General features: G+C 66.9%; 3 protein-coding genes across 9 annotated transcripts; 1 reads left to right on the forward strand and 2 right to left on the reverse strand.

The window, feature by feature from the left end:
• Nucleotides 1-11930, forward strand: DVL1 (dishevelled segment polarity protein 1). 3 transcript variants are annotated; one of them, XM_029217077.1, is made up of 15 exons: nucleotides 1-283; nucleotides 5610-5679; nucleotides 5808-5929; nucleotides 6216-6319; nucleotides 6562-6700; nucleotides 6952-7045; nucleotides 7126-7195; nucleotides 7278-7417; nucleotides 7493-7569; nucleotides 7654-7721; nucleotides 7864-8016; nucleotides 8613-8744; nucleotides 8823-8990; nucleotides 9097-9303; nucleotides 10569-11930. In XM_029217077.1, exons 1-15 carry the CDS (start codon nucleotides 114-116, stop codon nucleotides 10955-10957), a joined length of 2103 nt encoding a protein of 700 aa, XP_029072910.1. In that variant the 5' UTR covers nucleotides 1-113; the 3' UTR covers nucleotides 10958-11930. The 3 variants fall into 3 exon arrangements, with proteins under 3 accessions (XP_029072910.1, XP_029072911.1, XP_029072912.1); XM_029217078.1 differs by having other exon boundaries at nucleotides 37-283; nucleotides 7864-7941; XM_029217079.1 differs by lacking the exon at nucleotides 7864-8016 and having other exon boundaries at nucleotides 37-283.
• TAS1R3 (taste 1 receptor member 3) lies at nucleotides 11924-17106 on the reverse strand. The gene is given in 16 exon segments (XM_029217086.1): nucleotides 11924-13057; nucleotides 13059-13135; nucleotides 13137-13293; nucleotides 13295-13521; nucleotides 13523-13599; nucleotides 13602-13652; nucleotides 13655-13701; nucleotides 13851-13972; nucleotides 14072-14109; nucleotides 14112-14208; nucleotides 14315-14415; nucleotides 14418-14769; nucleotides 14771-15094; nucleotides 15171-15380; nucleotides 15382-15460; nucleotides 15462-17106. Coding segments are annotated over 16 exon segments (2487 nt in total). The 5' UTR covers nucleotides 15752-17106; the 3' UTR covers nucleotides 11924-12819.
• A 155-nt stretch (nucleotides 17107-17261) lies between these two features.
• On the reverse strand, nucleotides 17262-21115 carry CPTP (ceramide-1-phosphate transfer protein). Of its 5 annotated transcripts, none has more exons than XM_029217084.1 (4): nucleotides 21063-21115; nucleotides 19284-20207; nucleotides 18967-19099; nucleotides 17262-18795 (listed from the first exon to the last, which is right to left on the reverse strand). In XM_029217084.1, exons 3-4 carry the CDS (start codon nucleotides 19086-19088, stop codon nucleotides 18273-18275), a joined length of 645 nt encoding a protein of 214 aa, XP_029072917.1. In that variant the 5' UTR covers nucleotides 19089-19099; nucleotides 19284-20207; nucleotides 21063-21115; the 3' UTR covers nucleotides 17262-18272. The 5 variants fall into 5 exon arrangements, with proteins under 5 accessions (XP_029072917.1, XP_029072916.1, XP_029072915.1 ...); XM_029217083.1 differs by having other exon boundaries at nucleotides 20404-21086; XM_029217082.1 differs by having other exon boundaries at nucleotides 20057-21086.
• Nucleotides 21116-21219: the final 104 nt, after the last annotated feature.

The raw sequence follows: 21219 nt of genomic DNA on the forward strand, positions 1-21219 counted from the left end.
GGGGCGCGGGGGCCTGGTCGCGGCTGGGCCGGGAGCGGCGCGCGGGCGGGGCGCGGGCCGGCGGCGGGGAGGCGCCCGCGTCCAAGGCCCGGGCCGGGCCTTAGCGCCGCGCCATGGCGGAGACCAAGATCATCTATCACATGGACGAGGAGGAGACGCCGTACCTGGTCAAGCTGCCCGTGGCGCCCGAGCGCGTCACGCTGGCCGACTTCAAGAACGTGCTCAGCAACCGGCCCGTGCACGCCTACAAATTCTTTTTCAAGTCCATGGACCAGGACTTCGGGTCAGTGGGCCACAGGGCCTGTGCGCGGGCGCGCGTGTGGGCACCTGTCTGCGCCAGGCAGGGCAGATCCTGGGGCTGTGACCCGGGCGGTGCCTCCCCGTGCCTGCGCGCCCTGGTGTGGTGTGTCCCACCTGTCTGTGCCCTGAGCAGGGGACGCCTGGGCCCCTGACTGCCTGCCCAGGAGCCTGAGAGCTCTGGACGGTGGGCACGCGAGGGTCCTGGCTTCTCCACCTGCCCTGGGTCCTGTCCTGAGTGTGACTTGCGGTGGAGGTCTGTAGTCCAGGTCGACCTCGAAAATACCACCTTGGCACCTGTCAGGCTCAGGGCCCTTGGCCCCTTATGTGGAGGGTAGATGCTTAGGGACGGCCTGGAGAGCTTGCGATTCATGGGGCTTGGGGTCAGAGGAGTGTCCGAGTGTTGGGAGGGGAGGGGTCGGGGTGGGGACAGGGTGCCGGCCACCCAGTGGGTTCCCTAGTTAGCATGGGGGAAATGAGGTGATCTGGGACAGGGGCACAGATCTGTCTGCTGGGGTCTGCAGACGTTTCTGGAGGCTCAGGATAGCCTCCTCCTGACCCCCTTCTCCAGGGCCCTCGGGACAGGGCAGAGGTCAAGGGTCACTGGGCAATGTGGGGCTTTATTCCACCCACCCCTGCCCCGGGGTTGCTGGCCACAGGGCTTCTGTTCCTGCTGAGCCACATGGCACTTGGGTTCCTGGGAGCGGCCCAGGCCAACTGCTGACTCGGGGCAGCTTCTGTGTCAGCGTCCGCATGTCTGCCCTTAGTGGTGGCTGTTCTGGCCGTGGGGACTTCCCGCTTGTGCTGGGCTGGGCCTCTGGAACGGTGAGCGGTGAGCTGGAGGCTGGCTGTCCGCTTGAGGCCTGACCCGGCACAGCCACGGGTAACCTGAGTCCCCTGCTCAGCGGTGCTGGGGCGGGGGCGGGGGGGGGGGGGGGGGAGGCACCCAGAGGCCTCGTGCTCCGAGCAGGTGTGCCTGGGTGCCCTCAGGCAGCCCGTGTCCTTGTCTGTGGCTGCGTCTCGGGACTTTGACATTGAGCCATTTCCTGGATTCTGTGGTTTGCATGGGCCTTGGGCAGGCCCAGGTCAGGTCAAGCTGAGGCTACTTTGTGGCTCTCAGGAAGGCCTGAGGGACATGTGGGCAGCTGGACTCTCATGCCTCCCCAACACCAGGGAGAGGCAGAGAAGGGGGCATGTGCTCTTGGCAGCCTCCAGCCCTGCCGGGCTCATGTTAGGAGCCACCCCCCAGGCTGGGTTCCCCTGGGTAGGGCATTGATTTGGGGAGCCAGCCCTCGTTGGGTGATCTCCTACAGTCTCACTGCTCTGGGTCTGCTGTGCTTTGGCTGTGAGCACTGGGTATGTGAAAGGGTGCTTTTGTTTTTAACTTAGTTTATTATTTCAACAAAAATTACTGAAGTCACACATGTTCTGTCACAAAGCAAAGCCAGCAGGGAATGTGAGGCACAGTGTGTGCCCAACCCCCTAGGTTGGACCATGATCTGGGGTGCATCCTGAGGGCCCTGACCGTGGTCCTCCGTCTGGTAGCTGCTGAGCTGCAGAGACCCCTGCCCCTGCTGGAGGATTTGCAGGACCCATGGGTGCCCTGGCCTAGGAGGTCAGTGGGCAGGCAGATCTGGGTCTTGAAGCACGAGTAGGAGTTCTTCAGGTTGTCTCAGCATGACTGGGATGAGGGGGGAGAGAACAAGACTGGGCTAGTAGGCTGGGCTGGGACGGGGAGGGATTGGGGTGACTCTGGAAGGCACAATGCGCAGACAGAGCAGGGGAGGCTCACCTTATTCCCCACCCCCGAGACCTCTGGTTTGTGGCCTGTTGGCCTCAGGGACCCTTGGAGAGGATCTTCCTCTTCCTCCCCTCCCCTGAGGTCTACCTACAGAGCTCCAAGTTTTATTTATTCTGTAGAATCATTTACTCAGTGTAATAAATTTCCTCTGGGAGGGGCTGAATAGTCACTCACACTTTAGTATAAACGAGAGCTGGAAGCTCACCCTAGATACCTAGTGGATGTAGCTGGAGGTTGGGGAAAGTGGGGGCAGATCCTGGCTGGGCTGGGGCAGCAGCCCCCTCATAAGAGGGGTGGCCTCAGATTGGGCACTGTGAGGGCACCTAGTGAGCCTGGGCTTCCTGCCCCAACCCCTCAGCCCACTGTGGGCTGGGCCCTGAGTTCCTGGGGCCTCTGTTCCTGGCCACGGCTGGCCAGGAAGGGAACCCCTTCCCTTACTAAGTCTAAGGTGTGGCCACCGCCCCATGCTCTGGGCCGGGTCCCACTCCCCACGGGCATCTTTGGCCAAGTGGGTGGCAAGTCCTGCGCCCACCTCCTACTTTTCCCATGCAGGTCACAGGTTTTGTGTCCCAGCGAAGCTGGGGAGGGTGTCTGGGCTTGTGCTCGGTTGGCCTGGAAGTGCCAGGCGTTGGGTTTGGTGAGCGGCAGTGCAGGGAGACGTCTGGGCCCAGCCTTTGGGCTGAGTGGCAGAGGGTGAGGGTGTCTGGCTCACAGGTTTCTGCTGCCAGGGCTGCCTTGCCGATTCCAGGCCCGGCTGGACTTGGCAGTGGCCCTGGCCCCTGCATCTCTATGCCAGGAGGTCCGGTCTGTGGGGCCATCTGTCTGTGGGCCCTGGGGGGTGCAGTGGGGGGCTGCGCTTGGCCTGGCGCAGGCTGCCCGAGCTCCCACTCTGCCCACCATCTGGGGTCAGTGCCCCCAGTGGTGTTGGGAGAGTCTAGATGGGTCACCCCCCAGAGCTTGTGGCAGGGCTTGGAGGACTTGGATCCACTCACCCCGAGGCCTGCAGAGCCTGGGCCTGGGCAGGAGGCAGTGAGGGGACAGAGGAAAGCTCTGTGGGAGCTGAGGACCCCGACCCATGGGGGAACACTGTGCCTCTGGGGACATAGTTGGGGCCATCTCACTGGGCCTCTGGGAGCCCAGGGGTCCCCCTGGGCCCCTGGCTCAGCTCCAAGGGCCCCGCTCTGAGCAGATTCCTCGGCGGGGCGAGTCTGCAGGGGTAGCGGGCGGGGCTGGGCAGCCCAAGTTCTAGGGTAACTGGGATTTCGCCAGGAATCCTGAGGTTGTGGGCAAGATGCCAACGGGGGTGCCCCTGGGTGGCCACCACAAGGTTCAGTGTCTTCACTGACCACTTCTCCTGAGGTCTACTCTCAGACCTCAGGGGAGTCCTGGGGTTGTGTGGGGGGCATTTCCCCAGGCTTGGCCAAGGCCTCCCCCAACCCCACCCCCGACCTTGTCCCTATCCCTGGCCATCGCCGGGGGTGGGCAGCGTGTGCCCCTGTGCCCTTTGTCCTGGGGGCTGGGACACCTGCCCCTCCCTCCCTGCTGTCCCGGCCTAGCTGCCCCTCAGCACCCCAACGCCCGGTGGAGGGCAGGATGCTCCGTAGTGCAGGCTGCAAGGTGTGTGTTTCGCAGGCTGGAGAGGGCCAGGGAAGCAGCGCCTCTGGGCCCTGGGAGGGGCGTTCGTGTGTGGGTGGGCTACATGGGGGCCTCAGGCAGCCCCGGGCGGCGGGTCACCTGGAGGCTCTGGCCATGTGGGCACTCAGCGTGCCCCTGGGCCCCCCTGCCTGGGGTGTCCACCTCTGGGGGAGCCAGGCAGGCCCCGTGGTGTGAGTCAGAAAGGGTGAGGGGGGGGGCGGCAGGGGAGGCCGCCGGCCGGGCCACCTGGGCTGTGAAGTGGGAACCAGGTCCCTCTCATGTCTCTGTCGCCGCAGTCACTCAGAGACAGTGCTTGGGGCCTGCTGGGCCCCCGGGAGGGCTTGCTGCAGCCCCCTGCCTGTTGGCTGCAGCTGGCAGAACCACAAGTGTCCCCAGGCCACCGCAGGTCTTCCTGGGGTGACAAACTTCTGTGTGGCCTCCTTGGCTAAATCTTGGGCTGGGTCTCGGCCTCCCCAGAGCTCAGCTCTGCCGGACTGTGATGTGTGAGTGGGGGCCACAAACACAGTGTCTGCTCCTCACTGGGGAGAGGGGGGGTCCTGAGAAATGACTCTTTCTGTCCCTTGTTCTGTCCACCTCATCTGTACCTGTGTGGCTGGCCCTGGGATGCCACACAGGCACAGAAGGGGGGGGGGTCACCGAAGGACCCTGGCGGGGTGCCCCCTCCCTCCCAGGCTGGCCCGTCTCCTCCGTCCACTCTGCCCTGAGGTCTTGGGCCCTCTCCTGGTGGGTGGGGTAGACTGGAGCCTTGCTCTCTGGATGGGAGCGTCCTGTGCCACCTGTTGCTGCCAAGGACTAGCCGAGTCGCGGTGTCTGGGCCCAGCGGGCCACAAGGCCGCTTCCCGCCTGGTCTCCCGGCTCCTGTTTCTGCACTGGGCCCAAGCCCAAGTGTAGGAACCTGCCACGCTGGGCAGGGCTGGCCTCCAGGGGGCGGGGCCTCGGGGCACCTCCTGCCACAGGCCCCACCCTGCCTGCCTTGCTCTCCGGGCCTCCGGGACTCGGGAGGCCGCAGTGTGGGATGTGTCTGGGCCACAGCACTGCCCGCCCTGCCCCGTGGCCCTTCCGCTGCCCTCCTCACCCTTTTGAACCTGACACCTGGACCTCCCCAACCAGTTTCTGACCCCAGGGTCATTGGCCTCCTTCCCAGTTAGCATTGCCCTGGCCCTTGGTGACCTGCCTCTCCCACCCCACCCCAAGCCCACCTGACTGGGGGCAGCATTAAGGGATAGGCCAGGGCTAGCCGCTGGGCAGTGGGTATGGCTGGTGGGGCTCGCTGCCCTCCAGGGCCTGAGGCTTCTCTGTGGCCCCAGCTGGCCCTGAGCTTGGCTGCCCTTCCAGGTCTCGAGTTGGGCTGGTGCCGTGAGTGGGGGTCTGTTTTTGTCTCCCTGGCTGGGCCGATGGGCCAGGGGGGCGGCCGCCTGCCCTTGGAGTGTGTGCGTGTCGGTCTGTGTGTTGTGCCCTCTCGACCTGCCTGCATCTGTGCTGAGGCCTGCTGTGAACCAGGCCCTGTTCTAGGCTGGCAGGGTGGGCTCTGCCCTCACCATGCACAGGCCGGGGGGGCACAGAGGCGCAGAGCAAGGCAGATACTCGCATTTTAGGGCCGTCCAGGCAGTGACTCTTGGTGCTGGGAGTGTCTGGGTCCCCTTGGACCTGGACCCTGGAAGGGGCCCTTGGAAGGATGGTAAAGGTTCCTGGGAAGGGAAATGCCAGGTGGGGGCATCTGCACAGGCTGACATCTGGGCGTGTGGCTGGACGCCCAGTGTGGCCTGCACCCCGGACGAGCTGGGGCCCCTCGTCCAGAGCCCAGTGCTGGGAGCAGGCCCCACTGCAGTGGCCTCACGGCTGCATCTGCCTGCAGGGTTGTGAAGGAGGAGATCTCCGACGACAATGCTAGGCTGCCCTGCTTCAATGGCCGCGTGGTCTCCTGGGTGAGTCCACGGGATGCTGGCAGAGGGCCCTGGGCTGGTGGGAGTGGAGGAGGCTGGTCACCTGTGCCCCGGTGCCCTGCCAAGGGTCGCCTGGAAGCCGGTCCCTTGAGCCCTGCTCTCCCCCGCAGCTGGTCCTGGCTGAGGGCACACACTCGGATGCAGGGTCTCAGGGCACTGACGGCCACGCAGACCTGCCTCCGCCTCTCGAGCGGACAGGCGGCATCGGGGACTCCCGGCCCCCCTCCTTCCAGTAAGGACTCTGAGGGGTGGCGCTGAGCCCAGTGGTTCTGAGGGGCCTGTGTCCTGCCAGGCCTCTTAGGGGTGGGGAGGGGCAGGTCCCTGAGCAGGGACCCACGGTCAGTAGGCGCTGGTCAGCAGAGGAGGGGCGGGCGGAGAGGCCTGGAGTGCGCCGGCGGGTGGATGGGGGCCCCTGCTGGAGTCGGGGTCCCACCAGACGAGGGCAGCAGAGGAGCTGAGAGGGCGTTCGAGGCGTGAGTGGCCCGGCCGCCCCAGCCCAGCCCCCCTCGTCGGCACAGCCCGAATGTGGCCGGCAGCCGAGATGGGATGGACAACGAGACCGGCACGGAGTCCCTGGTCAGCCACCGGCGGGAGCGAGCCCGACGCCGGAACCGCGAGGAGGGTAACGAGGCCACACCCTTGACCTCCCCGGGACCCCATGGGCGCCCCAAGCCCCTGCTGACCCCCAGGTACTGCCCTGTCCAGCGGGGGTCCCTTGGCAGAGGTTCCAGGACCCTAGTGGCCCCCCCAGCAACCCAGCAGTCACCCTGCCAGCTCCCAGGTCAACAGGTGCTCTAGGCTGCAGGGCCGCCCGTGACCTCCAGGGGACCCCACAGCCAGCCCCCCTCCCTGCTGTCCCCACAGCCGCCCGGACCAACGGGCACCCGAGGGGGGACCGGCGGCGGGACCTGGGGCTGCCCCCCGACAGCGCGTCCACCGTGCTGAGCAGTGAACTTGAGTCCAGCAGCTTCATCGACTCGGAGGAGGACGACAACACCAGCCGGTGGGCGAGGGCTGGGGTGCGGGGCGGGGCGTGTGCGCAGGGTGTGTCTGCGTGCGTGTGCACGTGTGGGCAGGGGGCCCTGCTGGTGGCTCGCTGTCTTGGGGGGGCGGCTTTCCACAGGTCTGGCCCCGCCCCCGCCCCGCTGGCCTCAGTTTCCTCAGCTGCGTGGGGGAGGGGTGGCCAGGCCCTGACTCTGCGCCGACTGCCCCCACCCCCTCCACCCCCATCCCCCCACCCCCCGACCCCGCCAGGCTGAGCAGCTCCACGGAGCAGAGCACCTCCTCCCGGCTCATCCGGAAGCACAAGCGCCGGCGGAGGAAGCAGCGCCTGCGGCAGACAGACCGGGTAGGTGTGGAGGCCCGAGCGGGCAGGTGGGTCCCAGCCGCGCTCCCACCCGCAGCCCCTCACCTGGCGCCCCCCCGCAGGCCTCCTCCTTCAGCAGCATCACGGACTCCACCATGTCCCTGAATATCATCACCGTCACGCTCAACATGGGTGAGGCCTCGGCGGGGCAGGTCCTTGGGCCTGGCACGGGGTCCTTGGGTGGGGGGCACCTGCTCACCCCCCCTCTCTGCAGAGAGGCACCACTTCCTGGGCATCAGCATCGTGGGCCAGAGCAACGACCGGGGCGACGGCGGCATCTACATCGGTTCCATCATGAAGGGCGGCGCCGTGGCTGCCGACGGCCGCATCGAGCCGGGTGACATGCTGCTGCAGGTGCGGGGCCGGGGGAGCCACTGGGGGGCCGGGGGGCCGGCACCCGCACCCACCGCGCTGACCCCTCGTCCCCAGGTGAACGACGTCAACTTTGAGAACATGAGCAACGACGACGCGGTGCGGGTCCTGCGGGAGATCGTGTCCCAGACAGGGTGAGGCGCGGGGCGGGCAGGGCAGGGGCTGAGAGTTGGGGGGGTCCCCCCGGGGCCTCGCCGTGTGACCCACCCTCCCCGCAGGCCCATCAGCCTCACTGTGGCCAAGTGCTGGGACCCGACGCCCCGGAGCTACTTCACCATCCCGAGGGGTGAGTGACCCCACGGGGCCAGCGGGGCGGGGGCGGGGGGTGCCCAGTGCGGCCTGAAGGTCCTCTCTCCTCTGCGTCCCTGTGCTCTGCTCTCTCTCCCGCCGTCCGTCCGTCCGTCTGTTGCCGCGCGGTGGCCACCCAGCTGACCCCGTTCGGCCCATTGACCCGGCCGCCTGGCTGTCGCACACGGCGGCGCTGACCGGAGCCCTGCCCCGCTACGGTACGAGCCCCTGCTCCAGCGCCGTCACGCGCACCAGCACCTCCTCACTAACCAGCTCGGTGCCCGGCGCTCCGCGTAAGTGGTGGCTCAGGAGACCAGGGAACTGAGGCCCCAGGCGAGGGCCTGGCTGCAGCGCCCCGGATGGTCGGTTGCACCCGAGGCCCAGCCCATGCCAGGCTCCGGCAGTCAGATGCGGCGCTGACAGGGCTCTGCCCTCCTCCCAGCCTCTGTTCACGTGGTGGAGGTGGAAGATGCCTGGAGGGGCCCGGCCAGCCCAGGGGTCTGCCTGCGGGGCGGGGCGGGGCAGGGAGGGGTGGCTGTCTGAGCAGGGCCCTCACCTGGCTTTCCTGCCGCTAACATGACTAATAGCCCCGAGCTCGCGGGGGAGGGGGTTGAAGAGGCCCGATCTCCGCCCGTGGGGTCCTCGTCTTGGTTGGACCCCAGATTCTGATGAAGCGCCTGCAGGGCAGGAGACGAAGGTCCAGCCCCCGCCCACCGCCATGTGCGGCTCCCTGACCCTCGGAGCTGTCAAGCAGTGGGGCTGGACCCCCCAGTCACTGGGCCAGCAGAGCCTAGTCTCTGAGGGGGTGCGGCAGGTGGGGCCTGGGGTCCATTCTGACCCCGCCCCGACTGTCAGCCACTCGGGCTGAGGAGGAGGCCATGCCTTGCAGAGCTGGAGGAGGTGCCGCTGACGGTGAAGAGTGACATGGGCGCTGTCGTCCGGGTCATGCAGCTGCCGGACTCAGGCCTGGAGATCCGTGACCGCATGTGGCTCAAGATCACCATCGCCAACGCCGTCATTGGTGAGGGTCCCACGGCCAGCAGAGGGGGCGGGGCGGGGCAGCCCAGGGCCCCTGCCTGACGGCCGCCCACCACACCAGGGGCGGACGTGGTGGACTGGCTGTACACGCACCTGGAGGGCTTCCGTGAGCGGCGGGAGGCGCGCAGGTATGCCAGCAGCATGCTGAAGCGCGGCTTCCTGCGGCACACGGTGAACAAGATCACCTTCTCCGAGCAGTGCTACTACGTCTTCGGGGACCTGTGCAGCAGTGAGTAGGGGCTGCGGGGCGGGGTCCCCAGAGGGCCCGCCCACCCCGCCCCACCCCCACCCCCACCCCGCCCCACCCCCCCTCACCCCCGCCTACCCCTTCGCAGACTTCGCGGCCCTGAACCTCAACAGCGGCTCCAGCGGGGCCTCGGATCAGGACACGCTGGCCCCGCTGCCCCACCCGGCTGCCCCCTGGCCCCTGGGGCAGGGCTACCCCTACCAGTACCCGGGGCCCCCGCCCTGCTTCCCGCCCGCGTACCAGGACCCCGGCTTCGGCTACGGCAGCGGCAGTGCTGGCAGTCAGCAGAGTGAAGGTGAGGGCCTCCCGCCCGGCCGCCACACCTTCCCCACCGCCTAGCTCTGCCCTGTGTGCCGGTTCCCCCACCCTGTGCGCTCCCATCCGCTCTGTGCTTGGGCCCTGGGTGGCTCCTTCTAGAAGGGGCGAGTGGTCGAAGGGGGGCCAGGGAGAAGAACCTGGAGGCTTCAGGGGTTGCGCGTGGGGGCCGGTGCTCCAGCCGTGGCAAAGGCCAGAGGTGGTGTGGGAAGGATGGGGGCGTCGGGGTGTGGTGGCCCGGGTGGGGGAGTGGCACGGGGACCCCAGGACACAGTGGAGGACAGAGACTTCCACCTTCCACTTGCAGCCGGAGGTGACAGTTTCATAGACGGCCCAGTCCGATGCTGGGATGTGTGGGGCAGCTGAGCGGGAAGCTTGGGGTGTCCCTGAGGAGGGGACCTGTTGGAAGTGCCCCGAGGCTGAGTGGGGTCAGTGAGGCCCGTGGGCCCGTGCCCCCAGCGTCTGGGGAGAGGTCTGGTGGCTGGCCCGGTGGACCCAGAAAGGGACGGGGAGACAGGAGAGTGGATCGGAGGATAGTGGTGTCTGAGGGGAAGCCGTGTTGGGCACCTGTGGACCCTGGACAGGCCCAGCCGGTGGGGTCACACCCTGGTAGCAGGGTGTGGGTGCCCAGCCGGGCCTGCTCTGTAACTCATCTATCCCTTGCTTTGTGCTGGGCAAGCCTTAGACTGAAGGACTAGCGGAACGGACCCTCGGGGCCGGTAAGCCAGGGTCCTGCCCGGCGTCCCTCCCGGCACATCCCCAGCCAGTGGGCGTCTTCAGGTTCCCGACACTTCCTGAGCCCAGGAGGGGCTGAGCCGAGTGGCCAGCCAGGGCTCCAGGGTCAGATGAAAGGCGGGTCTTGGGTGGGGAGCCCAAGATGGCCGGCAGGTGCGCCAAGCACACACGGCCTTCTCTGGGCCTCGGTTTCTCAGCTGCAAGACCAGGCCCTCGGTCCAGGCACTGGGGTGAGGAGTGGGGGCACTGAGCTGGCCCTGGTGTCCCTGCCTGTCTGCCACTGCCCCCCCCGCGCCCCCGCCCCCCCACCCCCGGCCTGCTGCAGCTGCTCTTGCTTCCCTGGGTGGGGCCGGCCCAGCCCTCTTGTCTGCATGGCTCCCCCCTCCACCTGCACCCTGGCTCAGGACCACCAGGCTCTGCCCCTGGTTGTCCTCGCAGTGGCCGGCCATCTTGGAAGAGGCAAGGCCCGGCACTGACCACCCCATTCCTCTCCCCCCTTCTTGATCCCAGGAAGCAAAAGCAGTGGGTCCACCCGGAGCGCTGGCGGGAGCAGCCGTCGGGCCCTGGGGCGCGAGAAGGAGAGCCGGTCGACTGGAGCTGGGGGCAGTGGCAGCGAGTCGGACCACACAGTGCCAAGCGGGGTGGGCAGCGGCGGCTGGCGGGAGCGTCCTGCTGGCCAGCTCAGCCGTGGCAGCAGCCCGCGCAGCCAGGCCTCGGCCGCCGCCCCAGGGCTCCCCCCGCTGCACCCCCTGACAAAGGCGTACTCGGTGGTGGGCGGGCCGCCTGGGGGGCCGCCTGTCCGGGAGCTGGCCGCTGTCCCCCCGGAGCTGACAGGCAGCCGCCAGTCCTTCCAGAAGGCCATGGGGAACCCCTGTGAGTTCTTTGTCGATATCATGTGACCAAGGAGAGAGTGCTTCCGGCCTGGCCACTGCTTCCAGCCAGTGGTCCTGCTGCCCCTGCAGGAGGGGCTGCACCTGGAGCCTTTGTGGCCTTCGTGGCCTTCCTGGGCCAGACCAGCCTGTGCTTCGTGCCATGGGGTCTGGGCCTGGCCAGAGTGGCAGCAGGCTGGAGGAGAGGGGCTGAGGGCAGCCCAGGCCACCGTAACCTGGATGGCAGCCCGTTCTCCTGGCCAGAGCAGCTGTGTCTGTGCAGACCCTGGTGGGGGGGCCTCCATCTCCCTGTGCTCAGGCAGGTCTGACCTGCCCCCCTTGGCGTGTGCCTCAGGGACCCGCACTCGCCCACAGTGCTGTGCACGGGGCCTCAGGTTGAGCTGAGAGGTGGCCGCTAGGCCTGGGCCCCCCTCTTCACCTGGTTCCCAGGCCCCACCTCCCATCCTGCCCAGGCCGGGGTGGGGGGCCTTCTCGGGGGTAGGGTCCTAGCCCCGAGGCCTCTCTCTGGCTGCCCAGGGTAGGGATCTAATTTATTTATTTATTGCCTGGCCTGTGTGCTCCACGGGGTGGCGGCCAAGTCAGCTGTCCCCCACCCCCAGCCACTGGAGCAGAGTTTCATGTGTTCACCCCCACCCCGCAGGGACACACGGTGTGTCTGAAGGTGTGCGGGAGGACGGTGAGGGGGAGATGGCAGGAGAGGGAAGGTGACCCTGAGGGCAAGGGCCACAGATGCACACAGCTGCTGCCGGGGCGGGGTCTGGGGCAGAGGGCGTGGCCAGTTCGCCCCTCCCCGCGGTCCTGGGGTGGCCGCCCACGCACGCACGCACGCACGCACGCACGCACGCTGCTCCCTCCGTCCAGCGTTGCTGGCCTGCACACGTCTGCACTGTAGATACTGTGCAGGCTGGAGCGTCGTCCAGGTAGTTAATAGAGCTGCTTCTGTGTAAATGCTATTTTAAACACTAAAAAGCATTTAATTTTATGGGACCGACGTGTGATCTGTGTCTCTTTTTTCCCACTTTAGGAGATTGGGGTGCAGTGGCCGGGTCAGCTTCCCCAGGGTCCTTCCGAGAGCTGACCCAGGACTGGCTAGGTGCTGTCCTCTGGGTGCCAGCTCAGCGACAAGGCCCTGGCCGCAGCAGTCCTGGCGGGCGGTCTTCTGTCTGTGTGCTGGCTCTTGGCTCCGGTGGGGGGTGCTGGGGGTGGAGGGTGGGGTGGGGTGGGTCGTCCTTGAGGCTGGTGCTGGCCTTGGTGCTGACCCCCGACCCTGGCCGGGCTCTGTCCGCGGTGCTGGAGGGGACTGACCACGTTCTACTGGCTCACTGGCCAGGGAGAGAAGGAAGCTGGGTGCCCCCTCCTTCCTGAGCGGGTCTCTGCCCTGCACTGGGGCCCACAGTCAGGCACACACCCCTGCAGAGGGATCAAGAAAGCCCCACCCCACCTACCAACCTCCCACTCCTACGATGCTTGGACAGGATGCTGGGTGGGGGCCCCAGGCTGGGCCCAGCCAGGCAAGTGGTACCCAGCTTTGCCTTCACATGGTTTGGCTGGGGGCTTTCCTGTGCGCTCAGCCTGGGCTACGGGGGGCCCCGAGGAAGCCTCCATGGGCCTCTGTCTGGAACAGTGGCGCTGGGTCACCTGTGCAGGCCAGGGCTTGGCTGGGGCAGGGACAGAGCCTGCCTCTGGGGCCCCAGGGGTTGAGATCCCACGGAGCTGAGGCCCCTTATGCACTCTGGAGGTCACTGTGGGGTCAGGGTCAGCAGAATGTAGGGCTGGGGAGTCACAGCGGAGTTGGGGCACAGTCTGTAGGTTGCTGCATAGGGACTTGGTCTGGGGGCACCTTGACTAGGTATGAGTTCACTGGGGTGAGGTCACTGGGTCAGGGGCCGCTTGTCTTTTCCCTGAGTCTCCTCCCCGCCCCCACTGCTGCCTCGCCCTCTGGCGTTGCCAGGACCCCCTCCCAGGAAGAACTCAGGGGTGCTGAGGTCCGGCCGCCACAGCAGCAGGTAGCACTTAGGCAGGTGGGAGGTGCCCAGGATGCCCAGCACACAGAAGAGGATGGCACCCATCTGCACGGCGGGCTGGGAGACCACGTGCACGTCGGCAAAGGGGTACGAAGGAGACCCAGGTGATGAAGTAGGCCAGCATGGCAAAGGTCAGGCCGCGGGCACCGTTGTAGCCCCCCGGGCCGGCTCTTTACCGGGAAGGTGCCCAGGAAGCAGAGGAAAGCCAGCGTGGCGTTGGTGGCATGCACCAGGCCGAAGCTGACCCAGGAGCGCACGTGGCAGTGCACCAGCGCCTCCGTGGGCGTCACTTGCCAGGCTGTCGGCACCTCCGGCGGGAAGATACCAGCCAGCGCCCCACAGGCGGCTGCAGAGCCGGTCTGCCCAGCTCGGCTGCAGCTCTGACCCCACGAAGATCTCAGCCGCCTGCAGGAAGGGTGTGCTCCAGCATCCGGTGAGCAGGAGGTCGTGCAGTGGCGGCTGGGCCAGGCAGCTGGCAGGGCTGGGCCGGCCGGGAAACAGGAGGACGCTGAGGCAGACGAGGCCCAGGCAGAGCAGGCCTGTGGCCCCCCACCCGAGGCCCGAACCATGGGCTGTGCCGGCGCCAGATGAAGAGTCCCAGGGCTGCCAGCACCAGGCCCAGAGCCGGGCCCAGAGCAGAAGCAGCCCCAGGAACTTGGGCCGGCGGGGGAGGCACCGGTGCTCCAGTCTGGGGACCTGTGGTCCTGGTCACACTTGCTGCAGAGGGCAGGGGGAGGAGAGGGGGGTGCCGGGGGCCGTCGGCTTCCCCCAGCCTCGCCCCTGCCACGGCCTCTGGCCTCAGAGCCAGGCCTGTGCCCCCGACCCTGCGGGGACCCTCCCTCGCTCGTGCGACAGCGTGGGAAGGCCCCCCGGAGGGCTCACCTGGGTTGCGCTGGTAGCTGCCTGCCTTGCAGTCGGCACCGTCGTAACAGCAGGAGTGGAAGCCCTTAACGCGGTGCACCTGGCCCTCCTTGCACTGCCGCGAGCACTGGGGCACGGGCTCCGGGCACGGGCCCCGGGGCTCAGGCTCTGCACGGCTGGCTGCAGCTGCCCGAGCCCTGGGGGCGGCCCCGCTCCCTCAGGCAGGGCTGGCGCTCACCTGGTTTCCCTGCGTGTGCCACCTCATCTGGGAGTGGGCGTCCGGTCCCACCATACCCACAGCTTCAGGTCATGATTCACGTCCACGTTCCCGTTGGTGTCAAACCGCAGGCTCAGGTTGTGCATGTTCTCCGGGTGCTGGCGGGGGGGGGGGGGGGGGCCCCCCCCGCCCCCCCCAGCCCAGACGTGCTCCCACCGTCCCTCATCCCTGGTGGCGCTGGTGGCACAGCTCCCGTGCCCTCACCTGCCAGGGCCGCACGGGCTCCCACACAGGGCAGCCCGAGGTGTCGCAGAGCAGTATGTTGTGGAGCGCCTGGGCCACGCCGTACAGGGCTGCGAAGGCGCGAAGGTCTGGCGGTGCAGCAGCCCGTCAGTCACGTTCTCCAGGGTGATGCAGTCACACTGGGGTCAGCGCGGCCCCACCACGTGCTCCTCCAGGCCTGGCTGCCCTGTGTCCAGCGAGGCACAGTAGGCGGGGTCCGTGGCCAGAGCCAGGCACGTCTGCACGTAGGACGGGAACTCGGGCATCTGGGCGCCCTGACGCGGAACGCCTAGCACGGTGCCCACCCGGTCCATGCTGGGCAGCGTCATGACCAGGTTTGAGGGCAGCCAGGCCTCGCTGGCCACCCACATCTTGGGCGAGAGCCTGTAGCGGATGCTGTAGCTGAAGAGGGTGTGGCAGCGCAGGCAGGGGAGAACACCTCACCACCTGCACGCTGCTCTGGTTCTCCCGGCGTGGCAGGCCCTGCACGGAGCCCAGCCGCGGGCTGCCGGCTCTGGGCAGCGGCACCCGGCCCTCGCGCGCGATGCAAGTGCCCTTGGCGTCGGCCAGGCCGGAGAAGAGGCACAGGCCCTGCCAGCTGTACTCATCTTCGCTGCCCACGGTGGCCACCCAGCTCCAGTGCAGCTCCCGCAGCAGCTCCACCACGGCCGCCACCTGCACGCGGTCGCTGGGCACCGTGCGGAGGAAGGACGGGAACGTCTCGCGGCTGCTCAGCCAGTCCGTGCTGGCGCCGTAGCTGACCTGCGGGTCCAAGGCAGCTCCTGACGCAGGGGCTCCCGAGGCGGGCAGGAGGAGGGACGCGGGCTGGGGGGCGCACGTGCAGCATGAGGAAGAAGCTGGTGACCAGGGCGACCTCGAAGGAGTGGGGCCCGATGACGGCCAGCACGTGGGGCTGGTACTGCATATAATCGCAGTAGGCGGCGACGCTGCAGCTGCCGGCCTTGGCCATGAATACCAAGCTGGGCTTCACGGCAACCACGGGCTCCCAGCACGTATCGAAGAAGTTGTAGCCCAGGCGCAGCCCCGGGGATCAGGGTGGACCCGCTGTTGATCTCCTCCATGGCCATCGTCGTGGCCAGCGCCCAGAGCAGCCCAGGGGACGAGAGCATCCTCAGCTGAGTCCAGGGGGGCAGAGCCCCCCAGCATGTAGTCCCCTGGCCAGCTGAGCTGCCGGGACAGGCACAGCGGGGCCCCTGCCCTGACGCCCAGGACAGCCGCGAGGCCCAGGAGAGCCAGGCCTGGCATGGCAGGTGGCAGCTTCCAGCAGGGACGGCAAGTGGGCAGACTGACCGGGGCGCCAGATATGGGGAGTCGGGGCTGGGAGGGGCAGAGGATTTGTTTAGCAAAGCGCTTGCCTGTCCTCACCTGCCAGCTCGGGGCCCTGGAGATGTCCTCCATCTCCTGGGCCCCACAGGTGTGCTCACATTGGACTCATCGTGATGCCACCACTAGGCTCTCTGGCTGACAGTGACCCGGGCAGGCAGGCTTTGGGCAGCCGCTGACTGTGACCTTGCTACCTGTCTGTGCCCAAGCCCCTGGCACCCACCTATTCCTGGAGAGGGGTCACCCTGTACCCATCTGCCAGAGGGGCCTGGATTCTCCGGCTGCCTGTGAGACAGGCTTGGAGGTGCCAATGCCCCAGGGAGTGGGCACAGAAACACTCCCTCCAGCCCTGGGGAGGCACTGTCGGCAGTCGGGGTGGGAGACTGCAGGGGTGGCTCCCTCGGCAGGCCCAGGGGCAGCCTGGGGGGTGTGTGTCCCACAGCCCTGCAGGCCAGCCAGGAGGACAGTGGATGGCCAGATGGCCCGGCTTCCACCCCGTGGCTAGGGTGGGGAGGGTCCCGAGGGGGAGGCCGTGGGCTCTCAGCCTGCCTGGGGACAGTGCACCTTGAGGGTCTAAGGCCTAGAAGCTGCGGGGCCCCGTGGCTGGCCGTGCTCACACCGGCCTGGGCCCTGCCTGCGCGGGCCAGGCTCACAGCTGGGCCCGAGGAGCGGCATGCAAGCGAGGGAGGAAAGGCTGTAACCAAGTGGGCTGCTGCAGCCAGGTCAGCCCCAGGGTGTGCCGGGGGCCTGGGGGCCAGGCCAGCAGCTCCCGCTTAGCCTCTGGGTGCCTGAGGACCCGTCTCCCCCAGTCTGGGGCTGGGGGCCTCACTGACACCAGGCTGCAGGCACCCAGAGGAGCTGGGGGAGGCTAGCGATGGCCCTGGGGTATGGCGGTGGGGCCCGGCAGACTTTTATGGGACGTGGTCTAGGGATCCAGTGCTTGCCTGTCTCCACTGCCCTGTGGGGCGCGCACACATGGCACAGCACACAGGCTACACGCATGCGCAGGGCCTGTACGTGCACCATTGCATGCACACGTGCACACACGTGCAGCCCTCACTGTCTGGCCCGGGGGAATCCCAGGCTGTTCCCCCAGTCACTGGCCTTTTCAGGCACACCAGGCTCTGGTCCCTGCTGGGTGTGGGGACTTGGAGGTGGCTTGTGTTGGGCACTGCTATTCAGTGCTGGCTTTGGGGCAGCGTCTGAGAGGACCCTCCCTGACAGGCATCCTCCTTCTGTCCATGCCACTGCCATGAGCAGTGAGCAGCCCCCCTCCACTGGCTGCAGTCCAGGCAAATTTCCTTCTCTCTACACGGTGTGTGGCTGGCCTCAGACCTGCGTTTCCAACTCAGCCACTTAGGTGATTCTGTGACTCAGTTTTTTCACCTCTAAAGTGGGGATAATGTGGACCTTGGCAACAGATGGGGTTCGGCAGGGCTAAAGCTTGCACAGAGACGGGCAGGACCCCAGCACTGGCCGGGGCATACCTCACGTCCCTGTGGTTGACACGGCCCTGACTGCCTGGGAGCAGGTACCTGGCACACCCGACACCCCCGTCCTGGAGAGCAGCAGTTCTGCTAAGTGCAGTTTATTTATTTTGGAAAAGCCATCACCCGTATTACAGCTTCTAAGGGTACCTGAAAGCTTGCACTTATGTGCATTCGCTGCACGGTGAATAATGTCCCCTTGGCACCTGAGGTCCTGGCCTCACAGTGAAGAGGCAGTGGGTGGGGCCAGGCCCCCAAGCACTGGGTGATGGCTGGGAGGGGTGTGGCCACCTGCCAGCCTGTCACTGAGGCAAAGCTGTCGAGGCCCCCTCCCTTGTGCTATGTCATCCTGGGTATCCTGAGCTCCACGGGGATGGAGCAGTAAGGGGCAGGGAAGAGGGAGCACAGCATCTCGCTGGATGCTGGGGAGGGAGAAGCCAGCACTGGCCCAGAGGAGTCCTGGGATCCTGGGAGTTCTCGGGCTGTGCTGTGCAGACTCTAGGCCGCAGGTGGCAGCTGACACGTGTGCAGGGCGGTGGCAGCAGGGCAGACCTTCCCTCGGGGCTTCAGGTCCTGCTGTCACTGCTGAGGACACGTGGGCCCCTGGCTGAGGAGGCGAGGGGGGGGGAAAGCCTGCAGTGCTGACCCCTGCCCAGGACTCTCTCCCTGTCCTGGGGACAGCCAGCCGTTACAGAGGGGCCCAAGGCAGCCCAGCTGGGCAGACACTGCGTCCTGCGCCCCACGACTCCCCGTAGCTCACAGACTTGACCCCCAGGCAGGGGCAGCTTTTCCATGAACACTAATCCTGACCCCCACTGACTGCTTCCTGCACTTCATCCACCCGGGAGAGGCCTGACTGGACATGAGTGTAACTTAGCTGAGGGTAAAGATGAGATGCCCAGGCAAAGGAGAGGCCGGGCGTGGAGCAGACGGCCAGCGTCTGCCTTCTCCGTGAAGCCTGTCTGCAGCGGCTGGATGCTCTGAATGGCTCCCAACGAGCTCAGCTCACAGGGGGACCCAGAAAGTTCCACAGTGGGACTGATGGGTCCCGGCTGCCCCCACCCAGCTCTGGATTAGGGGAAGCCCACCCCACCTGGGCCTGCCAGCCCCTAGGGTAGGTCCAGCAGGGCGTGCTCGGCGTAGAGCCTCTGGGAGATGTCGTAGACGCGTTTGATGAAGGGCAGGGCCTCGCCCAGCATCTCCACGGCCTGCTCGGGGGACCCCACGTTCATGGTCTCCAGGAAGACCTTGCGTGTGGGCAGTGCACAGAAGGCCACGGTAACGGCGCGGCGGATGATCCAAGGGTGGTAGGCGGCCAGCGAGGCATTGTAAGAGTCAGTGCAGAGCGCGGCAGTGCGCGCGTCCTCAGGGCTGGTGCGGACGCCCTCCAGGAAGAGCTGCAGCCAGTGCAGGGCGCGGTGCAGCCGCAGCACCGTCCGGCAGCCCGAGTCGGGGTGGCGGGAGCGCCTCTCCAGGTCCACCAGCTGGCTGCCCACCTCGTAGGCCACCATGGCCTGCAGGGTGCTATAGTGCTCCTGCTGGGGGCCACCGCACAGCTGCTCCATGATCTGCAGCTTCGCCACCACATCCTTGGAGATGAACGAGAAGATGGTGCCCAGGCTGTTCAGGAACCTGCGCAAGGGAGGCGGGCGCTCAGCTGGGGGTGCGGGGGAGAGCACCCCCACCTTCTGGGCCGCGAGTGAGGGCAGCCGACCCGCACCGGGCCGGCAGGTGCCTACAAGTGCCGGCGGGACGCAGGTGGCGCAAGTGGGACGCGTGGCCAGGAAAGGCCCTCGCACGCACCTGACCAGCCCCCTCCAGCTGGCGAGGTAGTGGTCCAGCAGCACCTCTTCCTTCTCGTTGAGACACTGCTTGAAACTGAGCAGGACAACTTTCAGATTAAACTCTGACTCCAAGTCATCCATTTCAACAGGAACTGAAACACACCGGGAGTCAGGCTGTGGGTTGTCTCCTGGTGAGGAGGCTCCCTCCTTGGGTCATTATTTCGGGGAGGGAGGGCAGGGGCAGCTGAAAAGAAACAGCTGGGCTACTGCTGCTCCCCAGTGAAAGCCCACAATAACCCCCATCCCCAGGCCAGCCCCTCCTCCCCAGGAGCCCACCTCGCTCTGCTCAGGTCACACACTCGCAGACACACAGGCCTGGCCCGGCTCTTAGCACGGCCCCCCGACACTCAGGCTTGTCAAACCACTGCCACGTCTCACTCGCAGGAGGCGTCTCTGCTCAGATTTCCTTGCTGGTTTATAGTCTGTCTCTCTTGAGTGTATGTCTGTTCCTACTAACTGGAGAAATATTTGCTGAGTCCCCACCCAGAGCCAGGCACCCATTCCAGTGCACTGTGAATGAGACCGACAGCCTGGCCCCGCTGAGGCAACATCCTAGTGGCAGGTGTGTGTGTGTGTGTGATAATAGCAAAGACAGGAAGTTCAACACAGTAGGTAAAAGGATAAGCACCGTGGAGAGACAGACTGTGGGCTGAGGCTGGAGGGCCACGCCCTTCCTTGCTTGAAGCTGCATCGCAACACACAGAGCAGAGGCTGCGGGGTCAGCATTTGCCGACAGATGGACAGACACCAGTCTTCTCACTCCTACTGTAACTGTACCCGTCGCACACAGAAGGGCAGCTGGAGCACACACAGGTTTTCTCACGCTCTGAAGACAGCCACAGGCCCTCCCCCAGCCCCAGGGAGTCCAGAAGTGCCCCAGGCCAGAGGCCTGCTCTGGATTCTGGCATTCATATAGTCACTCCACAAACACCCAAGTGCCCAAGCGTTAGTGGGTGTCGCTGGGCACCTCAGCCCCTGCCTCCCTGGGTGCCTGGGGCCTGCACTGCGGTGTGGCTCTGACAGGCCCTGGGGACTGAGCTGTGTCTCACCTCATGTCCAGGACAAGCTCTCACCCCTTTGGGCATGGGGGTTCCTGGCTCTTGGTGCTGGGAGCACTGTGGGAGCCCGGTCGCCCGAGGTGTGGTGAGAGCTCAGCCAGGAGAGCACGCTGGTGTGCCTGGGCGGGGTCTGCCTTCCACTCTGCGGGCAAATCGTGCACTGTTCTAAGATCCTGTCCCACATCTTTGGGGAAAATGGGCCCGCACACCCTCCCCTGCCCACCACCCAGGCTGCTGGGAGCATCTGATGGGGCCCAGTAGGTGCTGCTGAGGCCCTGCAGGCCCCACGGCTTGGCCGCATGCCTGGCACTGGGTGGAGTGCCCAGAGGTGAGCTCACCCTGTCTTCAGGTGTGGGGGACAGCCGGGCCTGGACTCTGGAAGATAACACTCCGGAGGTTTCTAGAACACCCCTCCCCTCTCTCAGGCCCTCAGTCTTCTGTCCACCGAGCAGATGGCCTCTGAGGCCCTCAGGGCCACCTTCCTGGTCACCAGACATCCTGTGGGCCTGGCCTTCCTGCCCAGAACCTGAGCCAGCAGCCAACAGGAGGTGCCAGCAGCCTTTCAGAGCTTGGAAAAAACAGGAAGGGCAGGGGCGGCGCGGCCGGGGGCGGGCAGCCTGCCAGCTCTGGGAAGGTGATGCAGGGCACCGCCAAGGCTCCCCCAGGGGCAGTCCACGGTCCCAAGGTCAGGGCTCGTCCTGAGGCCGGCCTGAGCACCGCAGCCCTGTGGCTGACAGCAAGCTGAAGGACCCCAGGAAAAAGGGGGCAACCCTCCGGCACCACAGCCCCAGTCTCGCCTGCTAAGGGGGCTCCGGGTGGCGCCGAGGTGGGATCCGGGGCTTGGGTGGGTCCTGCTCCAGCTGAGGCCCAGGGATGGCTCAGGGGCCCGGGGTCCGGGCCAGCGCGGGAGTCGGGTCCTCGGCCGCCCCCTCCCACGCCCGGTTCGGTTGGGGTGGGTTTCCTCAGCGCCAGCTCGATCCCACCGCGTCCGGCTCACCTGCAACGCCGACCCTCACCTGCCCCGCGCAGCCGCAGTGGAGGCCGCGGCCCCGCCCCCGGCCACTGACCCACCGCCCGGGATTGGCTGCCGGCCGCCCAATCAGAAGGTCCGATGCGCGGGCCCGAGTTTCCGTCGGGCGCGCCGGAAGCTGGCG

Source organism: Monodon monoceros, unplaced genomic scaffold, assembly GCF_005190385.1.
Source record: "Monodon monoceros isolate NGI ecotype Baffin Bay Population unplaced genomic scaffold, NGI_Narwhal_1 Super_Scaffold_12, whole genome shotgun sequence".
NCBI lineage: Eukaryota > Metazoa > Chordata > Mammalia > Artiodactyla > Monodontidae > Monodon > Monodon monoceros.